General features: G+C 34.9%; 1 protein-coding gene across 4 annotated transcripts in view; it reads right to left on the bottom strand.

The window, feature by feature from the left end:
- The window catches only part of ATG5 (autophagy related 5), a 135,353-nt gene that overhangs the window by 54,867 nt on the left and 53,488 nt on the right, over nt 1–26,998 (bottom strand). For 3 of the 4 annotated variants that reach the window (XM_012753177.2, XM_012753182.2, XM_012753178.2), the window contains one exon: nt 3,588–3,682. In XM_012753177.2, coding sequence (XP_012608631.1) covers nt 3,588–3,682 — 95 coding nt within the window. The remainder of the gene's footprint in view (nt 1–3,587; nt 3,683–26,998) is intronic. The other variant, XM_076003088.1, reaches the window with a different exon arrangement.

Below are 26,998 nucleotides of genomic sequence, written 5' to 3'. Positions count from 1 at the left end.
ATTGCACTATATACCTCTTCACAGCAATCACAGTTCCAATTTTGTATTTGTTTGCATACTTAGTCAATTAGTTTCTTTCTACCTTTAGACTACAGTTCTCTAAGAGGTATTGTATGATATTGAGCACCACTTGTATCATCTGTGCACAGTACAGGGCAAGGCATGTGAATATTTGAATAAGTGAACTTGAATGAATGAATGAGACAAATTTTCCTTACCCAAAGTATAACAGCCGGATAATATTTATAAATCCATTGCTTCTTGAAAAAGAAAAATGATGTGCCTGATTTTCATTCTACAATATAAATACCAGTGTCTAAGGACCTCACAGTCTTCTTTTTTGCCAAATCTTTTTGACAAATACCTTTATTAATCACCATGTGTTATGCGTGCTATTCTAAATAACATTTTGGTTACATTTCTGAAACATTTCCTGTCATTAACCTCATCTCTAGAATACTAGCTAACATGGCGCACCTGGATTTCAGGAACACAAACCTGAAACTCACACACCAAACTAAACTGTTATGTAAATGACAGAAAAAACACACTTTGGTCTGTACATATCTAGATGGCTTTTTGACCAATTTAACTTTTACCACTAAAATTCTGTTACTTCATTATAGGCATTTTGAGCTCATGATAAATGAATTACAGATGAAAAAGAAATAGTTTAACAACAATCTCTATGAAAGTCAGTCTTTAAAGAACACCAGTCAGGTTTTTTAGGCTCCTATCAACTCAATCGGTAAAGGTGGATTTTACTTTTTGTGATAATTGTGTTCTTAATTTATAAACAATAATCATATTTTGTTCACAAATGAAACTTAGGTCTGGATTCTAGTTCTTCCACTTTTCATTCCTGCGATCCTGAACAACTGACTTAAAATCCCTGAGCTTCAGATTCTTATGTAAAATCAGATAATGATTCTTTTGTCTTTAAGACGGTTTCAAGGTTTCAACAAGATAAAATGGGCTTCACTCAAGCATGCTTAGTGCTCCTTCATCTCCTCCTTGCTATAGGAATTCTAGTCTGTTCTAAGATTCTGCAAGGTAAATATTTGGTAAAAATTATGCCCTTCGTTTATCTAAATAAACCTAGATTTTCAGGTTTTAAATTTATTTACTAATTTAATGTCTCAAATAGTACAGAAATTTACATAGGGTATGTTTAAAAAATAAAAAGTGCTAATTAATCAAAATGTTGCATAAATGAAAGCTATACAAATAACACAGAATAACAAAATCATAAAAAATAATCAGATATAAAGAAGTCAGCAACAGAAATCTGATGATACCTTTTTAGATCATATTAATATAACTAGGAAAATGGAAAGTAGAGCTCCATCCTCCTTTAATCAAGGCATAAAAGAATATTCAAAATAGGGAAATGGGAAATACAAAATAGGGAAATGGGAAAACCAGGAAATGACAAATCAGCAAAAATTAAGGCTCATAAATTTTTTATATTCACTTCCATATCTCACTTCTAATATTTTAATCAAATTCAATTAAGAACCAAAATGGAAACAGGATAAAGGCAAAAGGAAAGTTAAGTAGGTCAAGTGAGAACCAATAAAGTCCTCAGGCAGGCTCTTTGTCTCTTTCTGTTTAAGGAAAAACTGCCCAACTGCTTTGACACAGGAACCATCAGGAAGGAGGCTCTGCCCTTAAAGAGTCCCCATCTGGCAGCCAGGTTTTGTCAAGCAAATTTTGAGAACTCTCTACCTTTCCACTTTCTATCTAACTATAGAACTTTATAAAAACCATTCTCTCTCATACACATTCTCTCTTCCTTCTTCCTTCCCTCCCTCTCTCCATCCCTCCTTCTCTCTCTCTCTCCTTGAATCCTTCTGTATTTTTTATGATACCACAATAAAGAGGTATGGATTAATCTGACAATGTCCCCCCAGAACAGAATGATAAATTCAAAAAGGAACACCTGTTCTCGTATACCTGTACTATTTATTATTCTGACAATAATAATTCCTACAATAAGTATAATACACTTTCCCTACAGGAGCTTAAAGTATTAATAAAGAAACTACAGTGTAATTACATATATTTGCCAGAACTTAACTCAGGTAAGTGCTGGGAGGCATAAATCTCAAAACAGTTTTGGAACTCTTTTGGAAATGTCTTCAGAGTCTGTGGTATATTTTATTCAGCTAAATTCCACAAGTAAGATATTTTACTAGGCTGTGGGAATGCCTTATGGTATGTTACTATGGAGCCCATAGTACAATAAAAAGAATATAAATAATGAAAATAAAATTGATAAATGATAAGTGATTTAATGAATTAACAAAAATTCACATGCCAGGCATTTTTCTAAACCCTGGACAAACAGCATGAACATATAACAATAACCCTGCCTTTGTGATAAATATGAACCACTTGAAAATTATGCCTGCATCACTAAATCAGAAATACTCTTCATTCTTCCAGTATATTGAAATTTTGTTTGTTTGCAATTCTTTTTAATTAGATAATTTGTTTTTCTCTTTGAACACACGGTTATGTGATGGCTCTATAAAAGATTTAAAAATAACTATAGACATAACGATCAGTAAAGATTGTGGGACACTGAAAATGGCTACAAAAGGAAGTTATAACAAGACCTTTTTAAATCTGAATGGAAATCCCAGATTAGTGTATGCCTGTGAAATATGCCAATTCCTGTTCTTAAATTCTTTTTTCAAAATTGTAAGTAACTTGCTTCCAGGAATGCCATACAGTCAACAAATATTTAATATTTGCTATATGCCAAGCACACAGGATTTTTAAAGTACTCTACAGAATGCAAAGTTTCTTTACCTCATACAAACATACTATAAGAACGACATGAGAGCTTACTGTCTACTTTGTTGTACAATACTGAGGACTCACCACCTAAAACAAATAAATACAGTTGGCTCTTGTTATTGCAGTAGTTATGTTCTATAACGTCACTGCAAACACTGAATTGGCAAATACTGAACCATTTCTCCTAGGGGAAATAGAGGGTTATGTTTCTGTGGGCCTTAGTCACATGTTCATCAACCAATCAAAACATAACCTTGTTTTGTGTTTCTGTTTAAAGATAGCACATTAGTATATGCTTGGGGTCCATTTGAAACAGTAAAATCACCAATAAAAAGCACAAAAATGTGAACATGGCACTAAACAGACTGTGAAAAGAACACTTGTTTACAATATGACAGCTGAAACATGAAGGCAGAGCATCACTTTGTTCAACAAAGTGGGTGGGAACATGCCTGTCAGGTGAATCAAATTTTTCACTTCTTTGCATATGTCTGTGAATGATCACAAAAGTACTCCAAGTATTAACTTTGGGGTTACCAATAAATTTTAGCAAGTAGGTGAATCTGTCAATACAAAATCTACACATAATGAATATCAACTACATATGAGCCAAATATTTCAGTACAGTCTCTGAGGTGACTGCCACCAAATGACACAGATCTGAAAACCCCTAATACTGTTCAGTTCCTATAAAAACTTAAGAGTTTTGGACTAGAGTGCTTCAGGAAATAAGATATCTAAGGCTTTCAGAAATGGACATTTTTTAAAATGTTACTTCCTACCTGATATATTCTAAAGGGGATATAACGAAATCCATTTTCTTCTGCAGGATATTCCATGAGTTTCCGATTGATGGCCCAAAACTGGTCAAATCTGTCTGTAATGACATAAATTATTTATTAAAAATGAATGTTATAATGAAATATCACATATGACAAAAATTTTAAACATCCTCCTAGAAGTTTCTGAAAGTATTTCATTTACATAGCATTTTTCCCTTAAACTTATCTTCTCATAATTAAATACAAAACAAGAAATAAAATTAATTTTTCTACATATTGTTTCCTCTTCCAAGATATTCACACAGGTATTTTTTTCCTTTTAAGAGAAACCCTAAACAGATATATGACTATTTATGTTATCAAGGCAAAAAATACCAGGTAGGGAATAGATATCTTGACTCTCCTGATTCTACTCCTACTGCTAAACTATAAAGGTCCAGCTTCAGGTAACCTAAATGTTAACCAGAACTTGTATAAACAAAGTCAAAATATTGAACACAGTAAACATTAAACATCAAAGATGATAAAATTATAGGAAAGGCTTTAAAAGAAATATGGAACTCACACTTATGAACTGTCAAGTGCAACTTACTCCCAGACTGAATAAACTCCTTAAATTTTTCAAGTTCAATTTTAAAAAACCTATTGGAATACAATTTGCATAGCATAAAATTCACCCTTTTAAAGTATACAATTCAGTGGTTTTTGGTATAGTCAGAGCTCAGAACATTTTCATTATCCCAAAAAGAAACCTGTAACTATTAATAGCCACTCCCATTCTCTTGCCCTTGAAAATCACTGGAAATCACTTCCTATCTCTATGGTTTGCCTATTCTGAACATTTCATATAAATGGAATTATACAATATGTGGTCTTCTGCATCTGCCTTATTTTTCACTTGGCATAGTATTTTCAAGGTTCATTGAAGTTGTAGTATGTATCAGAATTCCATTTGCTTTTCTAGCTGAATAAATATTCCATCATATCAAGATGGAATATTCCATCATATGAAGTTATCAGATTTTGGTTATCCATCAGTTGATGGACATATAAGTTGTTTCAACTTTTTGGCTACTGTAAATAATGCTACTATAAACATCTGTGCATACATTTTTGGGTGGACATAAGTTTACAATTCTTTTGGGTATGTACCTAGGACTGGAATTATTATTAAAATAAAACCTGTTTAACAACAAGAGCACATCCTTATTAAATGAGAGATTTATACTGCTTCTAAATGAGTAAAAAACAAACTCTAAAACAATGGTTCTCAACCACAGTGAAGATTTTGCTCCCCAGGCAGACATTTGGTACTGTCTAGAGACATTTTTGATTGTCATGATTCTATGTGTATGTTACTAGCATATAGTGGATAGAGGCCAGGGATGCTGTTAAACATACTAAACATGCATAGGTCAGCTCCCTACAACAACTGTCTGACCCAAAATGTCAACAGGGCTAGAGGAAGGAGAACAAACACAAGCAATAGAGAGTACAGAAAAGTAATCAGTAAAAAGTTTTTACATAACTGCATGGCAAAAAAGTAAACTGGAAAAAAGAACAATATTGTGCCAGTTATCAATTTAATGACTCTCAGTTCCAAATTTGCCCTTCAAAATATGCATTCTTATATGGGCACCATTCCTTTAAGCATCTCTACTGGGACAACCACTTTAAGACTTTTCAGCAGAGAGTGCTGAAAGGAGATTGTAGGACAAAGGGCTCCCTTGAGATTTCCAAATGCTGCATGGTGGATCAGTGGTGTGGTGGTGTGGACATCAGGTAGAATCTTGCCTCAGGCATGTGAGCAGATACTAAGGCTTTCAGTAACCTTGCAGCCTCACCTGGCCCAGGGATACCCCTCTCAACACAGAATCCAGCACTCTGAAGTACAGAATCCTGCCTGCATAGGTACACCGAAGGCCCATTGCCCTTATCAACACCTCAGTTTCTTCTGCAGGCCCTAAAAAGGCGGCTCATGTGCAGTTTCCCACACCTTTGCACATCCATGCTGCCCGTTGCTCATCACATGCATTCCAAATTGCCATGACTGCCCAGGGACTACAGACAAATTCTAACCTGGGCAAAACGGTGAACTTCTCCAACAAGGTCTGAACCTCAGCCTTGGGGAAGGGGCCCCTTACAAGTTTGAGTACCACATGCGGTTTTCTTATATCTTATAGTCACTCTTTTATCAGAGTTTAATGATTCTTTATATAAAACTTACCCTGTTTAACCCACTCTGTGGTTTCTATCTCCTGATTGGACCCAGACAGATACAACTATGTTTAAAAGGAAAAAAGACACACAAAAGATCTGTATTAATTAATATTAGTTTTTAATCTCATAAAAATGTTATATTCTTATATGAAAAGGGTATTTTCTCAGCAATAAGTAAAAATAACCGAGCCAAGAATAAACTAACATTTATAGGTCAATGTTACTAATAATAAAGATAAAAATAGAAATAAATCAGTGCTGAAATTCAATATATAACCAAGTGTTTTCCACACTAAATTTCATAGTATTAATACCTCCTTCTATGCCCTAGTTGACAATTAAAATAAAATTGAAGAAAGGATGCTTTACTATCTCCTTAAATACTAATGAATCCAATAATGAATACTGAACCGTTTCTGAATAACAGTTTAGATATTGGACCTAAGCTATTATTATAATTAAGTCATAAAATTGGTTATTTGTTTTATCAGCCACCAAGAACAGTACTTTTAAGTAACAAAAACAGTCTTTGGCTGTTCATTTTACAAACTGTAATTGCAGATAAATGTACATCAACTTCAACAACTTTCAAATTTACTTGATTCTAATTCTAAAACAAAACAAAGAACTAAGTAGCAGAAAATTAAAACTAGCAGTCATTTAGTTTATTCACACAATGGGAGAAAGGAAGTTATTAATACATATATACTTCTTGCTAGAGCTGTTAGAAATATGACTAAGAAGTTGGTTTTTAAACACTTAACATTTGTTTAAGAAGGCTACCAAGTCAAGGATCATAAAATTAAAGGCCTGTTTTATGGAAATATTACATCTATTTTTTTTAAAAAAAGACAGATTAAAAATATAATTTCTTAAAATCCTAACAGCCACCATTTTTTCCTCACTCTCTGAATTATACTTTCATATTAGAAATTTTTGAAACATTCAGAAAAACTTTTAAAAATTTCAGATCTCTCTAACATATCTAAGACATACAGTTACTCAATTTTTTATTCTTTGTCCCTTACATGGAAAAACAGCAGAAAAGAATTTATCTATTCTTCCACTTAGGTTTTACAAGAGGTAAGAATTCTCAGCAAAGTAAGTTTTTACATTCTTATGCCACAAATAATGTGCCTAAAATCCTTCACAGCAGATATAGAGGACATGGAAGGAGACTGCTAGTCAAGCTCATTTCAGTGGGCTAGAAACCTCAAAGAACAGGAAGGAGGTGAAGTGGCCTCCACACATATATACTATCCACCTCCTGGTCTTTAACGTCTATGATGCCAAAGAGAACAGAGTCACAGCACCCCAAATAAATATCAGATTGACAACACACAAAAGACAGACTCTAAGCTTTTCTTGGAAGAAAAAAGCAAATGGCTGAAAATCAGTACTAAAGGGAACCCCCTCCCTTCACAAAGTTTTGTATCAACAATATTATTCAAATCATTACTACACATGGCCATGTCATATATGTAATGTTTTAACCAGATGCTTTCAAGATAACAGAAAACGTATCCAAATACAGAGTTATTTGAATTAGTTTCCTCATATGTAATACATTAAACATCTTCAAAAGACAAAATAGGAGGAAAAAAAGAGAAACAAATAGTAATTTACTGGTAGGCTGCCAAAAGCAGGCGTTAAATAAGTGACCTGTATCTTCAAACTCATTTGTCTTCTGAGTCAGATCAAATTAAGACAATCACATGTTATTAGGTCATTAAATATGAACTGTCTGATTTTGAATCAAAAGTGTAGCTTATTATATCTCAAACAAGAAGCAGTACAATTAATCAAAGTATGCACCTAAACTATCGCCACAGTTTTTCCATCTTAATAATAACTTGTTTGTGCTTGCAGTGAAGAAGCCTGGAGAGTGAGTGGTTGTGAAATCACAAAAGGCATTTTTCACAGCTTGTGGAGAATGGAATATTTTTTCTTGCAAGAAGTGGTCCAAAGACTGAAAGTGAGTCAATTGGTACAAGGTCTGGTGAATACAGTGACTGACAGAGAGTTTCCAAGTCCAGCTGCTATAGTTTGAGTAGTGTTGTTTGTGCAACATATGGTCAAGTGCTGTCTTTCAAGAGGATTGGTCTGTCTCTATTGATCAATCTCGGCTGCTTAATCACAAGCATCCTCATCATTTCATCCAACTGATTGCAGTAGACATCCGCTGTAATTAACTGACCAGGTTTCATGAAGCTGTAGTGGGTAATACCAGCACTGGACCACCAAACAGACATAAGCTTTTTTTGATGAATATTCGGTTTGGGATGCTTTCGGCACTTCATCTTTATCCAATCATTGTGCCAAACACTTGCAATAGTCAAAAAGAATCCATTTTCATCAAATGTAACAATACAGTGTAGAAATGGTTTGCCTTTATGCCGTGACAACAAACAAAGGCAAGCTTCGATAAGATTTCTCTCCTGACATGCATTTAATTAATGCATCTATCCAGCTATCTACCCATGCATATTAATGCATCTACCCATCTATCCAGCTTCTTTACCTTGCCCATTTGTTTCAAATGGTCCAATGTTGTTAAAATAATAACATCAACCTTTCCTGCTAATTCATATGTATGTTGAGATGCATTCGCTTCCACTATAGATTTCAGCTCCTCATTATCCACCTTGGTCTCAGGTCACCCATGTGGCTCATTTTCAAGATTAAAACTACCAGAACAGAACTTCTTAGACCATTGCTGTACTGTGTGTTCATTAGCCACATCCTTCCCAAACACTTTGCTGATATTTTGAGCTGTCTGTGCTGCATTGGTTCCATGACAGAACTCATATCAGAAAATAGCATGAATTTTTGACTTATCCATGGTTTCATAAAAATTGCTATAAAAAATTTGAAGGGTAATCACAAGCCAAAATATGTATTTGAAAGACTGGGGATGTATCTTCACAATAAAAATAAAACAAGAAGTGTCTAAGTGAAATGTTAGAGATCAAGTTCAAATTTAGTACTTATGAAAATCAGACATTTCATACATAATTATCTAACACTAGGGCACTTGGGCTGAACCAGGGACATGAGCATTCTTTTTCCTCAGCACATTCATCAGTGCTTGAATACTGCTCAACAGCACCAAACATTTACATTTATAGATGAGCCAGAAAGGAGTTCAGCTCTACTGTTTTAGGTTTAAAGTTACTGAGATATATCTGATGAAGAGGTCCTAACCAAAGCAAACTGCCTTGAAAAGGCTTCAAAACCCCTAAAAATCAATCATGAACATGGAAGCAGGCAGGACCAGTGGGCTGGCCTCTGCATCAAGACTGAGGAGTGCCAGTTCTGGAAGAGGCTAATCCTAAATCCTATACATACATCTTGGCAGTAGGAGTGTAGCCAGGGAAATTTGTGGCTTAAGTAAATCAGAAGACCAGTAAAATCTGGATCCCAGGAGAATTTTGACCTGGACTATTACTGTCTGAGAACAAACTGAGAGAAGATATTTACTCCTTTGCCCTATAAAATAAGTGCTACAGTCTCAGAAAATTGGCACCAAGAACAGTAATCTAAATATACAGTGAAATTATTTCTGTTTATGCTACCACTTTCATCTAAATAAATCACTATCATCTCTTATTTGAACCACTGCAATAGCTTCCTAATTGGTCATTGTCCTTCCATGTTTGTCCCCTCCACACAGCACCTAAAATGCTCTTTTTAAACACAAATCAAATCATCATTAATGAATAAATTTTCAAATATTTCTCTACTGGGTCATAACGAATAAAGTTTTATGATGCATTTTAACAACATGATTATTTTAAGTACTCAAATCATTTTTTTAAAGAAAAAATGTAACCTACTGCACTCCTTATTGCCTATTCTACAACTGAGGCAGAATGCTCTCTGCCCAAACTGTATGCAGGCAACCATAAATTATGTCAGTAATAAAAAAACCTCTTCCCGCAGAAGCAGACTTCCACCAGCCCCTTCCCACTCCCTAGGAATGCTGCTGCTCCTGCATTCCTCCGAGAGCTCACTGCCTACCTTATGAACTTACTAAGTTACTACCTTGCTTATTTACTAAGCTCCAAATCACACTATTTTTATTTTCTGTCCCTAGAAAAGAAAGGTTGGCCGGGTGTGGTGGCTCACGCCTGTAGTCCTAGCATTCTGGGAAGCCGAGGCGGGAGGATTGCTTGAGTTCAGGAGTTTGAGACCAGCCTGAGCAAGAGCAAGACTCTGTCTCTACTATAAATAGAAATAAATTAGCCAAACAACTAAAAATAGAAAAAATTAGCTGGGCATGGTGGTGCATGCCTGTAGTCCCAGCTACCTGGGAGGTAGGAGGTTCGCTTGAGCTCAGGAGTTTGAGGTTGCTGTGAGCTAGGCTGATGCCACAGCACTCTAGTCTGGCCAACAGAGTAAGACTCTGTCTCAAAAACAAAGAAAAAAATAGGCCAAGCTTGTCCCATCTCACAGTTTTAGAGGCCTGGAACTCCCACTTTTCTAATCTTCACGTAGCTACTTTCTTCTCATCATTCAAGTCTCTACACGCTGTCACCTCCTCAGAGAAGATTTTCCTCACAATGATAGCTAAAGTAGCCCACTCTCTAATCATTCCCTGTACCATTACCCTATTCTCTTCTAAGCACTTATCATAATTTGAAATTGCCCTATTTACATGTTTAATTATGTATTATTTCTTTCCCTTAACTAAAATCTAAGTTCCACAAGGGCAAGGACTTCGTCTTCTATATCTTCAGCCCTAGAAAGATCAATGTACACAGAACATATTCAATGAAAGTTAGTGACTAAGTAACTAAACGAATGACTAGTTTGGGCAAATGGGGACAAGAAAAAAGAAGGCATCCCAAGCATAGCATAGCACAGTGGGAAAAGCAGACACTTTGGAGCCATGCTGCCTGGGTTTGCTTACCAGCTTTGCCATTTAATAGCTGTGTGGGTTTGAACAAGGCACTTTTCAAACCGTGCTTTAATTTCGTCATCTATAAAGATAGTAGTATTACATGTTCATAAAGTCACTGAAAGGAATAAATGAATTAAAAGAGACAAAATGCTTACAACCACGCCTGAAGCAAATTACGTGCTATGTAAGTGTTTGCTATTATCATTATCTTTGAGGCTGTCTCAGATTCAAGAAGAGAAGATACTGAGCTAGATCTCACAAGGTAATAAGTGTCAGGACCAATATGGAAAAGTGGCCCTGCTAAACTCCACTGCCACACGATTGCTACAGTATTCACTCTGGCTCAGGGCCAGAGAGTTTGCACCACTCACATCAAATTCTATGTGAGCACTGACTGCTGGAGTTAGGCAACTGAGTGGTCTTTGCCAGCCATGGCTGGGAGAGTAAGAGCCATAACACAATCCAGCTCCAATACTTTATAATACCAAATGCACTTCATGTCCCATTTTTGCTTCCTTCAACCCTTTCAATGACCATATAAGATTCTATCTCTTCACTCTGTGGGCACAATTTAGTTGCCACTTACTTTCCATTAATTTCAACTGCATTCATTTCTAGTTGTATCATGAAGCAGTGGTCAGAACAGGAATGGTGGTCCCAGAATATCTAGGCCAACATCTGAGGAGTCCTCCAGTCCTGGCAGGCAAGTCTGAATTCCACCTCTACTACATTTAAGACCTAGATAACCATTCCTTCCCAACTCCTTCCACTCCTAACATTTCTTAAAATACTAGGGGAATACCTGGGTACAGTATCAAGTTTGTAGTCCTAGCTACTCAGGAGCCTGAAGTAGGGGGATCATTTGAGACCAGGAGTTTGAGACCAGCCTGGGCAACACAGTGAGACCCTATCTCATAAAAAAAAAAAAAATTAGGGGCGAGGAGATAAGCATCATGAGGGGAAAAAAGTGGTTTCTTGTTAATCAGGAAAGGTAAAAGGCTCACAACTATTATACTTTATTACAGCATGGGTTTATACATGCTGCCAGTAAAAACTAGTTACCTATGAAAACTTTATAAATAGTTCAAAACTACTGCTGGAAATTTGAAGAAAACTAATCTTACCAAGTATTGAAAAAAGCACATTGTAAGTTTTAATTTCAACACTACCCACCAATAAACCATAACTACAAGTTACAACATTTTTAAATGCATTCCCAGAGCCAATCCCAGTAAATGCCTTTACTTTTAAGTAGGCATGATTCAATTACCGTCTTCTGATCAATTAGGAAGAATTTATTTCAAATTTGTTTTAAAGCTGGGTAACAACATAAAAGACTCAAAATTTAAAACTTTCATAATGTAAAAAACCAACTTATTCTGTTTTAGTATGTGCTCAGGCTAAAAATTTTAAAAGAACGATCTTTAATTATACTCTCATCTTCCCTTAATCTGAAAGACAATCTTTAGTTTGCTTGTTAAAAAGGGATTTATAGAATTATAGCACAGTTGTAGACCAGGACTAATTACCAAAATGTATTCCCATGTAAATCATCTATAGATTTATAACCTACAATCTGTTTTATTAAAGCTACTGTAAACGGAGAAAATGTTCTTTCTCTTAGCCTTAAATAGTTTATCACTTTCCTAGCTTCAGGGGGCCAGAAACAAATTTAACAATTAATCAAGGCCGGTGCGGTAGCTCACGCCTGTAATCCTAGCACTCCGGGAGGCTGAGGCAGGTGATTGCTTGAAGTCAGTCAGCAGTTCGAGACCAGCCTGAGCGAGAAGAGCGAGACCCTGTCTCTACTAAAAAGAGAAAAATTAGACCGGCATCGTGGCATGCACTTGTAGTCCCAGCTACTAGGGAAGCTGAGGCAGGAGGATAACTTGAGCCCAGGAGTCTGAGGCTCCAGTGAGCTATGATTATGTCACTGCATTCTACCCAGGGCAACAGGGTGAGACCCTGTCTCAACAAACAAACAAACAACAACAAAGTCATGACATTCCTTTTCACTTCACTCACAAAGCACTCCAAAGGACAAAAACAAAAATTCTATATTAATTTTGAAAATCCTACAAAGAAAATGATACTCCGTTATGTTTACTGTAATCTTTGCAATGTTTATTATGCAGGTTATTCTTTATTCTAATACAAATCCTTCATTCTTCTGGTGAGAAAATGTAAATTAGGAAGCACCATTAATAATTACCCACTGACAACAGAAGCTGGAGATACAGTGTATAATGCAGTATTTCTCAACTCTAGCGCTCACCAGCATCACCTGAGGAACTTTAAAAAATACTAATGCGCAGGACCCACCCCAGACCAATTAGCTGAATTTCTGGCATCTGTACTTTTTGAAAGCTCCCCAGATGATTCTAATATTCTTTCAGAGTTAACTACCTCCAGATGTAATGGAAAATACAGTCATATATCACTTAACAGGGATACATTTTAAGAAATGTGTCATGAGGCAATTTCGTCACCGTGTGAACCTCATAGACTTTACTAATACAAAACTATATGGTACAGCCTACACACCTAGGCTATATGGTATAGACTACAAACATGTACAGCATGTTACTGTTTTGAATATGTAGGCAACTATAACAAAACGATAAGTATTTGTGTATCTAACCAGAGAAAAGGCACAGTAAAAAAAACGTATAAAAGATAAAAAATGGTACACTTGTATAGGGCACTTGCCATGATTGGAGCTTACAAGACTGACAGTTGCCTGGGTGAGACAGAGAGTGAATGCAAAGGCCTAGGACATTACTGTACAATACTTCAGACTTTATGAACACTGCACACTTAGGTTACACTAAATTTATTAAAAATTATTTTTCTTTCTTCAAAAATAAATTAACATTAGCTCACTATAACTTTTTACTTCATAAAGTTTTTAATTTTTAACTTTTTGACTCTTGTAATAACACTTAGCTTAAAACACAAACCACACTGTATAGACATACAAAAATATTTACTTTATATTCTTATTCTGTAATTATGTTTATTCTTATTATTTTTTGCATTAAATTTTTTAACTTTTTAAATTTTCCTTAAAACTAAGACACAAACTCACACATTAGCCTAGGCCTATACAGGGTCAAGATCATTAATATCACTGTCTTCCACCTCCACATCTTGTCCCACTGGAAGGTCTCTACAGACAGTAACACACATGGGGGTATCGTCTCCTATGATAACAAAGCCTTCTTCTGGAATACTTCATGAAGGACCTGCCTGAGGCTGTTTTACAGTTAACTATTTTTTAAACATACAAGTAGAAGGAATACACTCTAAAATAATGATAAAAAGTATAATAAATACATAAACCAGTAACAGTATTTCATTATCAAGTATTATGTACTATACCTAATTGCACATGCTTTCTCATATGACTGGCAGGGCAATAGGTCTGTTTAGAACTGCAAACATAAACACACGAGTAATGCATTGCATTATGATGGCTAAGACATCACTAGGCAATAGGAATTTTTCAGTTCCATTATGATCTTATAGGACCACCATCATGTATGCGGTCCATTGTTGACCGAAATGTTATTCAGCACATGACTGAACATTTACTTTACAATCAAAGATTTAGTTAGATTCTGGTCCCACATCTTAGTAGTTCTGTAAATTCATTTCCTCATTTGCAAAGTTGATAATATTTGTGTAATTTTTATATTATTTTATTACGGAGCTAAGGTATACAAAGGTTCCTAGACATGGAATATCATAGTAATTTAGTCAATGTGAAAAACTCCAGGTAAATTCTATTTTATTTCAAATCTATCTAATCTGTTCATGAAAAAATATTCCTTCAAAAAACGTTTCCGATTTGCAAACAATTCATATTATGAAGCTGCAGTTTGATTCAAACAACAGACAGAAGGAACAGCATGCTCAAACAAGTTTTTATTTGTAGGATTCATGTAGAGTAAAATCTACCAAACTTTACTCCTATTATGCACATAATTGAATATTAGGAGCTGCATAGAATTAAAAAACAAAAACAAAACAAAAGAAGCACACAACAGGTTCTTTCCATCACTTAGTAGATGAATAGATGTTTAAATAAATCAGAGTTCAGGCTGATAAAAAGTGATATTCAACAAAGTAACACTACAGCAATCCTAGAATGAGAAACAGGGAAAAGCTGTGAGTTTCCATTACAATAGGACCAGAATGATCATTTTTCTTAATAAATTATACACCTGCCCAGATTTTGCCATTTATAAAACTATAAGGTTTTAAACTGTTTAATTTTCACACAATTTACTGATATAGCTCTCCTCATTTCAGAGAGATGAAAATTGTGGCTCAGAGTGATAAATGATTTGCCCAAGGTCATCAGACCAGTAGCTGCTAGTTGGTGCTACCATACCACAGAAAATTTTCAGTTGCATGTCTATAAATAAAACACTGCTTGTTAGGTAAAACTCAATATTCATTCAATGCAATAATGAACTATGATTAACAGGGATCTCAAAAGCTATTAATGAGGGCATGTTATTACCCAAAATTCTTAGATTCTATGCTTCAAAATTCATGGTAGCATCTGGTCTAGTAATTTAACAAATCTTGTCTAGTATTTAGAGATGACAAAATGGAATAGCTAGCAGTAGCTGGTTCTGCAGAAATAAATACTACTTTTAAAATGTGCATTAAGGTATAATTTTTCAATGAGTACATGGAGAAATGCACTGTGACAATCAACTGAAAACAATGATTTGAATTAACTACTCTTTTTAAAAGGGCAAGGACAATAGTAAGTAAAACTGAAAAATTCACAGTTCAATTTTTAGCTACTAGGACTATCTGAGTGGCATTTTCCACAATATTATTTGTTATAATAGCTCATTCAATGCAAAACAAAGTTGGTTCTGAAAACTATATATATACCTCAAAAAATAATATAGTCCATCCAGAATTTACAAATTATACTTTATCACTTCCTATAATGAGCTTATGTTGAACTAAACAGTATTGTTTTAAATATAGAGTGATATGTGATATATATATATATGCATCTTATAAAGCACAAAAATTTAATCAGGGTGTCCAAGAATCCTAATCATTAAATGAGAATAAAGTTAAAATTTGATATCAGGTAAGATATACCAGTGTTCTCAAATTATTCATTTACAACTCAAATATATGAATCTTATACTGTATTCTTTTGAGTACTAACACCTGAAAATAAATAAAAATACTGGGGAGAATAACCTCTATGACAAAGGTAAAGCCTTTCTCCTTTAACTTAACAAGCCTATAAGGTTGTCGTCTCCCTTCTCTTCTCACTTCCTATATTCCCACTTATTGTCTTCTCACTTCTTGCTCTTTCCTTATATTCTAGGTGGACAAATATTAGTTAATATTTTTCATTTTTCAAAAAAATATATAATACAGTTTTTAAATCCTACATAAAAATAATGACTTTAAAATACATGAAAAGTAAAAGTAGCTTTATATACCTGTAGAACAAAATCTAAGGAATATATTAACAAAAACAAAAAGCCAGTTTAAGAAAAATAGTCACAAAATCTTGACATTTTGGGTGTGGCTTATGATGATTTATAATTTAACCACAATTGGAATTATGGAAATTAACTGCAATTAGAAACATTGCTTGGGATATTTTGATATCCTAATAACAAAAATAGAAGCTAAATGTAAAAGCGCTCCAGGAACTCAAAGATAGTCTGGATCCTAACGGGACCCTGTGGAAGAAATGCTTTGTAAGTAGAAAGCCACTTTGAAGATAATAATCAGGGCTTGACTGAACACGCATCTCAGATGAACTTGTTTATTTTGTACTTTTTTAAATTGGCTGTTTATCTTTTCTAGTGTTTGGGTAAAAATCCTGCAATTCTCTGAATGCTAATTAAAATACTGGCACAGATAGTTTCACAATACTTACATAAAAGGATTTCTGAACCTTTTATAGTTTCAAAAGTAGTAAAAAAGAAAATGCATGTGATGAGTAATAAGAAATTAGCACTGCTATAGAACTATACTGATTTCTGTATAGTTGATTCAGCATACAACATCATTAATAAACAGAATTCTGACAGCCAGAATTCATGATCACTATAGCCACTAATCAGGATTGGTCTACATAGAAAAGAGATGAAATAAGCAGAGTATCACAGGAGTATGGGGGCTTGAAATTTTGGAATTCTCGATGCAAGTAATTTCTAGGCCTTTGTTTAAAAGCACATGAGGCTAGGAATAAGTAATACATGAACTAGCATTAATTACTGATTTTTGAGCTCAAACATATATTTGGCCATTCATGCCCTAAAAAGATAATGAAGGAATGGGACAGAGACTAGTCAAGTTTGAATAAGAAGTGGGAGAGAGAGAAATAAGTGTTAAGATATGCAGAATTAGATCAAGTGAGCTGGAGAACAAGATGAAAGGATGTAAAAGGAAAATACATAGAACATATGTTACTTCAAAAATGTAAGTAGAATTACTCTTACTGCAATGATAGCATACTACTGATTCATTTACCATTTACCATACTGATTCTTATACCAGTCACCCCAGCAAAATTAAACTAATCACCATCATCCAGAGCCAGTTGTGATTAAGTTTACAATAAGAAGTTTGCATGGTGAAGTTTATATATTAATATGAGGTAACTGATTAAAATAATTACTTGTTTATATGTCAAGTTTCTTTTGTTTAAAAAAGAATGTAATTCCAAATACAGCCAAATGCACCATTAAAAAAACTGGGCATACTAGTTCCCAAAAGCTGAGCTGATGGAATAGATTAGAAATTTCATAAATGGTATGTATGGCCCTGGTTTGAGAATTTAAAATACATCTTGTACAGCTGTTATGATGGCAGTGATAATTCATGCAAACTGTAAAGTGCCCACACAAGAACTTGTGTGGTAGGTATTCAGTAAGCAGTCATTGCTACTTTAAATGAGAAGCAGTTTTTAGCCATAAACTCCACATTACCTCTCTCTAGAGCAATGGTTCTCAACTGGGGTGATTTTGTCCCTGAGGGGATATTTGGCAATTGTGAAAACATTTTTGATTGTCATGACTGAGGTGAGTTGTGGAAGAGGTGGTGGCAATGTGCCACTGGCATCTAGTGGGTAGAAGCCAAGAGTGTTGTTAAAGATCACACAATGTACAGGACAGTCCCCTACCCCCAAAGCTAAATCAAAGAATTATATGGTCCAAAATGTCAACGATGTGGAGGGTGAGAACCCCTGCTCTGGAGCAGGGGTTCTCAAACTTTAGTGTGCCACAATCACCTGGAAGCCTTGTCAAAACACAGGCTGCTGGGACCTACCCCAGAGTTTTTGATTCAGTTGGTCTAGGGTACATTTCTAATCAGGTCCCAGATAATGCTAATGCTTCTGTTCCATGGTCCATACTCTGAGAAACACTGATCTAGAGAAAAGTGAGGAGCTAATGGACAAAACAAACAAACAAAACAATTAGAAAAGTACATCTATGGTAAGTTCCTAAAAAGTTTTAAAACAAAAAATTCATTTAAAAATAAGTTAAACTATATAGATCTGTGTGGGTGTGTTTTGTGTAGTTTTTTAAAGAGGAATTATGCTGTAAATTCAAATAGCAATAATAGGTCATGACTATAAGACTGAGAACCACTGATCAGAGAGATATTTGTCTGCATTTCCTCTATGCAGTTTATCAACATTTATAAGGAAAGATTTCTTGTATCTTCCCAAACTTATAAAAAAATGAAATACAGTAGTATCTTAGAAGTCATAAATTTTTAAAAATTCTTTAAAGCAGACCAAATATAAAAGATATGATAGTCATTTTACTCTGAATGATTTGAAATCTTATTTTAAAAGAACATTACAAATTAATCCTTTGTATTCCTATAAAACTAAGCGTTCACTAGAAATATTTTCAATTACTAATCAGAATGTACATTTATACATATATCAACTGAATCTCATATGCAAAAATGCATTCCCTATCACTCATGAACTCTGGGACATATGACCATACACTGTTATTAATGGATCCCTTCCAACAAACCTATGTTAGTATAATATGTAGTGTGTTGTGAAATAACTGTCTAAATGTTTTCACCACATTTTATTATCCATGATATTCACTGCCAAGTCTACCCATAGCACTGAAAGAGGCTATGATCCAACTTATTACAAAATGTATTTAATTCATTTAAGTCATGTAATTTCAAGAGCAATCTTTCTCCAGAAGACTAGCAAACTATTTTTATGGCTTTATATTAAAAGCAAATGCATAAACTTTTAAAATTCCCACCACTATTCTTAATTACATAAAGTAGAACACTAAGAGATTGATTTAAAACATGTAATATATATAATAAAATGCTTATTTGTTCCACAGTAAAACTTAATTGAATGCTCAAGCAGGTTACAAGTTGCTCTAAGCAACTTTCTCACAAAGTTGTAGACTCTTGAATGCCACACACATAGTTTCAGCCTGAACTTATTCACCTTCCTGCAAAAAGTATTGCAGGCAAAAAAAAAAAAAGACTTAATTAGCTCAGCTGTGTGTAGAAAGAAAAGCACACCATGGTTAGTGGAAACAGAACTGCCAAACATCCCGAATAAATGAGACTGCTCTATTTGCTCTAAATTTCATTGCCTTCTATCACTGGGACACATTAACTGTCATATCCTTGACGCTAAAATAAAAAAGAGATGGCACTTATTGTGAAAGTAAACAGAGTATTAAATCAGAAGCTGCAGCATTAAATTCTAATCTATTAAGCCTTCTCCATCTACTGTCACATGCTCATATTTAATTCTAGCAATGTCTCAGTACATTGCCACATAAATGTCTCAGACATCTCAAACTTTCCGCCTCAAAGCTGGCCTATCAAATAGGCTTTGTTTCCTATCCCATACGTATTCTTTATAGTATTTTGTTGCCTATCAGAAAGCTACTATTCATGTAGCTGCCCAAGTCAGAACCCAGGAATAATTCTTTCCTTTCTTTCACCCCATTCTCTACATCTAGCAGCTATCTGTGGCCTTCTGGATCCTTGAGTGTGGCCAAATCCAAATTTTTTGACCAAATCCAATTTTTACAGAACAAATCCTTTTAATAAAGGGATTTATTATCTGAACTTTAGATTGGGTCGAGGGGCCACACTTGGGTATCTGGAGGGCCACATGTGGCCTTGAGGCAGCAGGTTCCCTACCCCTGATCTAGCCTAACAATAGGTTCTGTCAATACTACCTCCAAAATAAAACCCAAATTTATTGACTTTTCTCCCTCTTTACAATCATCGCTCTAAACATCACCATATTTCTTATACCTTATACCACTTCCACTCTTGACTCCTATTCCATTCTACATTCAGTAGTCAGAATATTCTTAAATCATATTCTGTATCTATCACTCCCCTGCCTAAAAATCCTCTGATGGCTTAAATCCAAATTATTTTCTTTCACCCACAAGGCCCCACATAATTTGGTTCTTTCCCATCTCTCCAACCTCATCTCAGGCTACCCTTCCTCCTTGGTCATTACATCTAAGACATGGTGGTCTTCTTTCAATTTCTCAAAACATACCTGTTATGGACTGAATGTTTATGTCCTCCAAAAATTCATGTTGAAATCCCAACCCCCAAAATGATGGTATTAGGTCTGGGGGAAGGGGCTTTGGAAGGTGATTGGGTCTTAAGGGTGGAGTTCTTGTGAATGGGATTAGTGGCTTTATAAAAGAGATCCCACAAAGCACTCTCACTCTTTTCTACTATGTGATAACACAGAGAGAGAAGATGGCTATGAACTAGGAAGTGGGCCCTCACCAGATACCGAATATGCTGGCACTTTGATCTTGGACTCCCCAGCTTTCAGAACTGTGAAAAATAAATCTTTGTTGTTTAAATCACCCAGTTGAGGGTATTTTTGTTATAACAATCTGAACAAAGAAATCAAACTCTTTTTTGCCTTATGTTCTTAAAACATGCTGTTCTCTAACATGACTGGCTCTCTCTCATCCTAAGATTTCAGCTTAAATATCTCCTCAAAGAGGTCTTCTCTAACCACCCTGATACAAACAGGTCCAATCCCTATTGGTTGTTATTTTCAGAACCTTATTCAATGCTTTCAAACAGTGTAAAACCAAGCTTTGCCCAGTGGTATATTGTAGACAATGAGGTTTACCCAGGGTGCTATTATTGCTAATTGAAAATAGCATAAAACCAACTGCCAAAAGATTGTTTTGTGTTTCACAAGGCTTGTGAAAACAACTACATATAGACAAGTGCCATTTTTGCTACACAGAATGCTTTAAAAAACAAAACAAAAAAATGGTGGGCAATACTATAGATTGGCCTCAGCAGGTAGAGAAAAAATATGACAAAGTACATTAGAAGAGAAGGATATCGTAGGAGAAAAACCTATGTTACCTACATTTTTAAAAACCACATGTAGGATTGTGTTCTCTCAAAGTGCCTTTCATATTCCCACCTCAGTGCTTTTGCCTTTGCTGTTCCCTTTGCCTAGGAAGCTCTTAACCACAGTTAAAAGCATGATCCCTTAAACTGCTTCAGGTCTTCATTTAATGTCTTAATTGTGAGTAGTCCCCTGACCATACTATTTAAAATAGTAATACTATCTCCAAACACAGTCCTTTCTCATCTTTCCCTGCTTTTTCTCTCATGGCACTCATCATCATAGGACACATATGTATTTTACATATATATGTGTGTATAAACATATATACTTATTGTCTGCCTTCTCCACTGGAAGGAGGAATAATAGCACTCAGTAACTACTTGTTCAACTAATTAACATTAAAATAACACCCATAAAAGATGAACCAAATTATAACAGGAATATGTAAGAGAAGAATGGCAGGAAGGTCAACACCAAGCATGATGAAGCTTGTAAAAAGGAGTAAGGAAAACATAATGAGTGTTATAATCTGTTTGGCAAAGAAAGAAGGAACAACACACAGAGAACATTACCGGGGAAGATGGAAAATGCAACTATTCAACTTCTGTTTATCTTCCATTTTCCGCCAAAACAAAACGGTCTTTTAAGAAGAAAGGGTGACAACAAACAACTAAAGTGAAAACAATCCTTCCAGAGACTCAGAGATACCTGCTTTGGTAGATACACTGCTTTAAATTAATGCAAGTCTTCACATAAACAGGAATTACTTTAGAGGACACTGAAAGAACTTAAAAATTACAACATCAATCATGTAATTCAATGGAAAATGGGAGAAATCCCTAAGGTCAGGAGACAGGCAAATATTTCAACTTAAAAATATGAATGGATTTTATCAACTGATAAGCCTGACTTCAATTTCTAGCAAAATTTTAGAATATGGTTTTGAGCATTTAGAAAGCCAGTAATTAGTAGAAATTTAGAGGTATCAATATAACAAAGATTTCTTGATAACATGTAAGCTGGATGATAGTACAGTCAGGCACACTAAATTGTTTCCCAACGTATGGGAATCAACCTTGACAGTTCTCATTCTATTACCCACCATATTCAACCAAATACTAAGTTTCTGTAATTCTACATCTCAAATATTTCTCAAATCTGTCCACTTCTCTCTACCCAAGCCACCATTATAATCTCAATAATTATCACCTCTCATCTGATCACTAGTATAGACTCCCACTTGGTCTTTTAAATCCTAATTTGCTACCTTTTAATCCATTAACCATACTGCAGTCACGAGAAGGTCTTAAAAAGGAAAACTGATTCTGTTATAGTCTTGTTTAAAATCTTTCACTGGGCTCCTACCATCCAAACCCATTCCCCAGGGATTAAGTTCAATATCCTTAAAATGGCCCATGTAAAAGGCCCTGAACAGAGTCTCTGCCCAATTTCCAGTTTACCTTCCTGCCATTCTCAAGCTTGATGACCGTACTCTAGTCAGAATGGCCTTCTTTCAGCTCCCAGAACTTAGTAAACTCTTTATTTCTGAGCTTAGCCCAGATCCATTCCCTTAGCCTAGAACACCTTCATCACAACCACCCCTGCTCTCTATCCTTTCCTCCTTCCTAAAGGCTGTTTAATGTCTGCCTCTCCTGCTAGACTGTACATTTGGAAGGAAGGGACTGTACCTGTCATATTCACTCAGTATCTCCTGTGCCTGGCACATGGTAGGTTCTTGTTATTGTTTAGCTAATCCATGCTACCATAGTCTGGGCATATATCCTATAATGATGATTCTATCCTGTAATGAAGATTGAATTCATGGCCATGAAGATTAGAAACAATGAATGCTACTTCCAAGACTTGATTAAACACCAGAATATAAAATCTGTAAAAAATAAAAATCTGTGAGAAATACTGGTGGCAATGAAAGAAAGAATAAAGATTTCTAAAAATTCAAAGCCAAAGAGAGATGAGAAATAATAGATGAAACAAAACTGGCTATATACTAAAAACTACTGAGGCTGAGTGATTGGTATGTAGAGATTCACAGTACTATTTTTTCTGCTCTTATTCATCTAATCTAATCCCAGTGTTCTCAAGACTGGTAAAAAATCTGAATTTTGCTAAAGAAAGACCTTAACACATTGACTGCCATGTGAGTTTTATTTAACTCTGGCTAGTTTTGAATCTGGGGCCTTGTGAAGCAAAAGCCTGCAGCTGGTTCCTGAAAATCTTACTTGTTGATGTTCTTATTGTTACAATTAATACTGACAATTTAATTCTAAAAACATGGATTGTGTTGCATAAAACTCACACATAGAAAACAATAAAAAATAACAAATTAGAAAGGATGGTTTTGTTTTAATAAAACACCATGACCCTAGGGAAAAATTTTTTTTCTAGTGTGGCAGTCAATGTGTTAAAAAGGAAGCTTACCGGATATCAACCTTTCATTGTGACAAAAGGTTCAAGTGTACTTTGATAGTTGTACTTCCTATTGACAGGTCTACTTAGGAATCTCCTTCTATACTACCTTCAACAAGAACAGTACCTGACACTATAACAAAACCACAGCTTCAAGATACACAAATAGGTAGTAGCTGCATTAAATCTAAAAACTTTTGTCTCTGTTTTAGTAGTCTATGTTACCAAGTTATTTCTGGAAAACTACCTATTACCTTCTACCTAAGTCCCCCTTAAAACCAGAAGGGAGCAGGGTGGGGAGGAGTGGAAGGGGAGGGGGAGAGGGAGATTGAACAACAATAATTACTCATCCAGGAAGTCCTTCTGAAATCAACTGAAAAAAAAAGTATCACCAGAATTAAGGTCTATGTGACTACTGCTTTACAGTCCTTGAATTTGAGACTGTGAGATACAAGCACACAAGATCTACCATGCTCACACAACTGATGAGAGATAGGGTAATAAACAGATCAGGTCCAGCACTCTGTCTCAGGCCAACAGATTCTCAGTCCAGTGGTTATTCTACCATACACAACTAATAAAAACAAGGCAATGCAATTACAATCCACCTGTTTTTATCATATAAGCATCCAAAAAGCTGGAACCACTACTTTTATTAATATCTTTTATATTACCTACCAAACAAAAGTATTTCCCAAATGTTGTGACTTGTTATAAAATCACCATTAGCTAGTTATTATTTCCTCTTAGAAACCATTTTAAGTTAAAATGGCACATTATCAAATAATTAATTTCTCTAAAAAAGTAATTAGCTGAAAATGCCTAACCACACTTCCAAAATACTGTACATTTTAAACATATTTAGCAATCAAACCTTGCCTTTACTTGAAGGTCTATGGAACTTAATGTCATCCCTTTTTCTTCTTAGAATTTAAAATATACCCAAAAAACCAAGGCTGAAAACTAAGTCATCTATTATGTTAAAAATATTTTTTGAGAGATTTCCATAAATCTCTAGCTTAAAAGAAAAACAGCTTGACATTAAATAGAAAACAGACTGCACATGTAGTGACAACTGTCTCATAAATAAAAATGCTACTTTTTCTTTTTTGTGGTCATTAACTCTGTTTCACAGGGAGGTTAAATATTTTTGTATCTAAAATGAAAGTCCATAAAAAACACTGAAAGGCACACAATGTCTTAACTCAGTTTTCTTGGTTTCATAAGCTTTTCTTATTTCTCTTTCACAAAGATACGGGAAATTAAAATTAGCATTTGAAAGTATTCAAAAATTGTTTAAACAGCTATTGAGTTGTTATGATCTACAGGTGTGGTTCTAAATGAAATAAATTTACCATGTCTTAACTTTGACAAATTTACCATTATACAACAAAAAGATGAAATATCTCTGACTTCACAAATTAATAGAAACTTCTTTTGAAATAAAAAATTCTTAAATATAAAATCCATTTCCATAAATAAATTCAAATAAGGCACTTTCTCTACTTTATACTAATATTAAACTATTTATGAAAAGCTGTTAATATTATTTCCTGGTAGTATTAGAAGGGAATAAAATACATTCAGTTAATATTAATTTTCTCTACTCTCTAAGACCATACTAGGTACCATGGATACAAAAAGATATATTCCAACCAGGAGAATTTATATGCTAACAAAATACACAAATCATATACTATACCAGAGTGTGATAAAATCAAGAGCAGAAAATGCATATAAATGGACAAGGAGCCATAACAGAATAAAAGCATTAACTGTTAGGTCTCTACGTGTCTCTAAGCTCTGTGAAGACAGGGGCCATGTTTGTTCCATCAGTGCTAGATGATCATTAGCTCCTACCTAGTATAGTGTCAGTTTCATACTAGGTGCTCAATAAATGTCTGCTGACTGAAAAAATAAAAGGAAGGCTACATATAGAAAGAAAGTAACAATAGAGATGAGCATTAAAATACGAGTGGGAGTTAAATAGACAAAAAAAGATAAAGAGCATTCCAGACAGAAGGAACAGAATGGACATCACCCACCTTTCACCAAGTTACCGTAATTTAATTAACATTCAGCATTTCATATATATATATATATATATATATATATATATATATATATATATATATATAAATAAAAATATGTGAGACTCTGTTTTGAAACAGAGTCTCACTCTGTTGCCCGGGCTAGAGTGCTGTGGTGTCAGCCTAGCTCACAGCAACCTCAAACTCCTGGGCTCAAGCAATCCTCCTACCTCAACCTCCTGAGTAGGTGGGATTACAGGCATATGTCACCATGCCCAGCTAATTTATATATATATATATATATATATTGTTTTTTGTTTTGTTTTTTTTTTTAGTTGTCCAGCTAATTTCTATTTTTTTTAGTAGAGACAGGGTCTTGCTCTTGCTCAGGCTGGCCTTGAACTCCTAAGCTCAAATGATCCTTCCACCTCAGCCTCACAGAGTGCTAGGATTACAGGTGTGAGCCACCACAATCTGCCCAAAATATATTTCTATAAGCAATATTTCCTCAGGTGAAGATTTCCTAAATGAATATTTTAATTTTCAACAAATAGAAAATAAAATACCAAGGATTCTAGTATCCAGAACATAGATCCCATAAGACTTTGAGTAGCGTAAGCTCAATCACAACCATCACAAACAAAACCAAGCATAAAATCTACAAAAATAATTTATAATCAAAAATAAAAGCCGGGCACGGTGGCTCACGCCTACAATCCTAGCACTCTGGGAGGCCGAGGTGGGCGGACTGCTCAAGGTCAGGAGTTCGAAACTAGCCTGAGCAAGAGCAAGACCCCATCTCTACTATAAACAGAAATAAATTAATTGGCCAACTAAAAATACATATAGAAAAACTTAGCTGGGCATGGTGGCTCATGCTTGTAGTCCCAGCTACTTGGAAGGCTGAGGCAGTAGGATTGCTTGAGCCAGAAGTTTAAGGTTGTTGTGAGCTAGGCTAACGCCAAGGCACTCACTCTAGCCTGGGCAACAAAGTAACAAACATAATACACAAAAATATACAACAAGAATAAATAAATAAACAAAAATAAAAATGGAATAAAGCATATCTTAACCAAACAACATTTTAAGTTAATCAAACTCCACCTTGAATTTGATTTAATAAAATATAACTTAATAAAGTTGACTTTACTATAGTCATATACTCAAGAAAAAATATGAGCTAAGGTAAAAACAGAAAAAACAAATTTTATGAATAAAAAAATAGTAATCCTGGGAAGCTGAGACAGGCGGATCGTTCAAGGTCAGGAGTTTGAAACCAGCCTGAGCAAGAGCGAGACCCCATCTCTACTAAAAATAGAAAGAAATTAATTGGCCAACTAAAAATATATAGAAAAAATTAGCTGGGCATGGTGGCACATCCCTGTAGTCCCAGCTAGTTGGGAGGCTGAGGCAGAAGGATAGC

This window comes from Microcebus murinus, chromosome 5, assembly GCF_040939455.1.
Source record: "Microcebus murinus isolate Inina chromosome 5, M.murinus_Inina_mat1.0, whole genome shotgun sequence".
Classification (NCBI taxonomy): Eukaryota; Metazoa; Chordata; class Mammalia; order Primates; family Cheirogaleidae; genus Microcebus; species Microcebus murinus.
The sequence above is the reverse complement of the archived record's forward strand: the minus strand, read 5'-3'. Positions and strand labels throughout refer to the sequence as shown.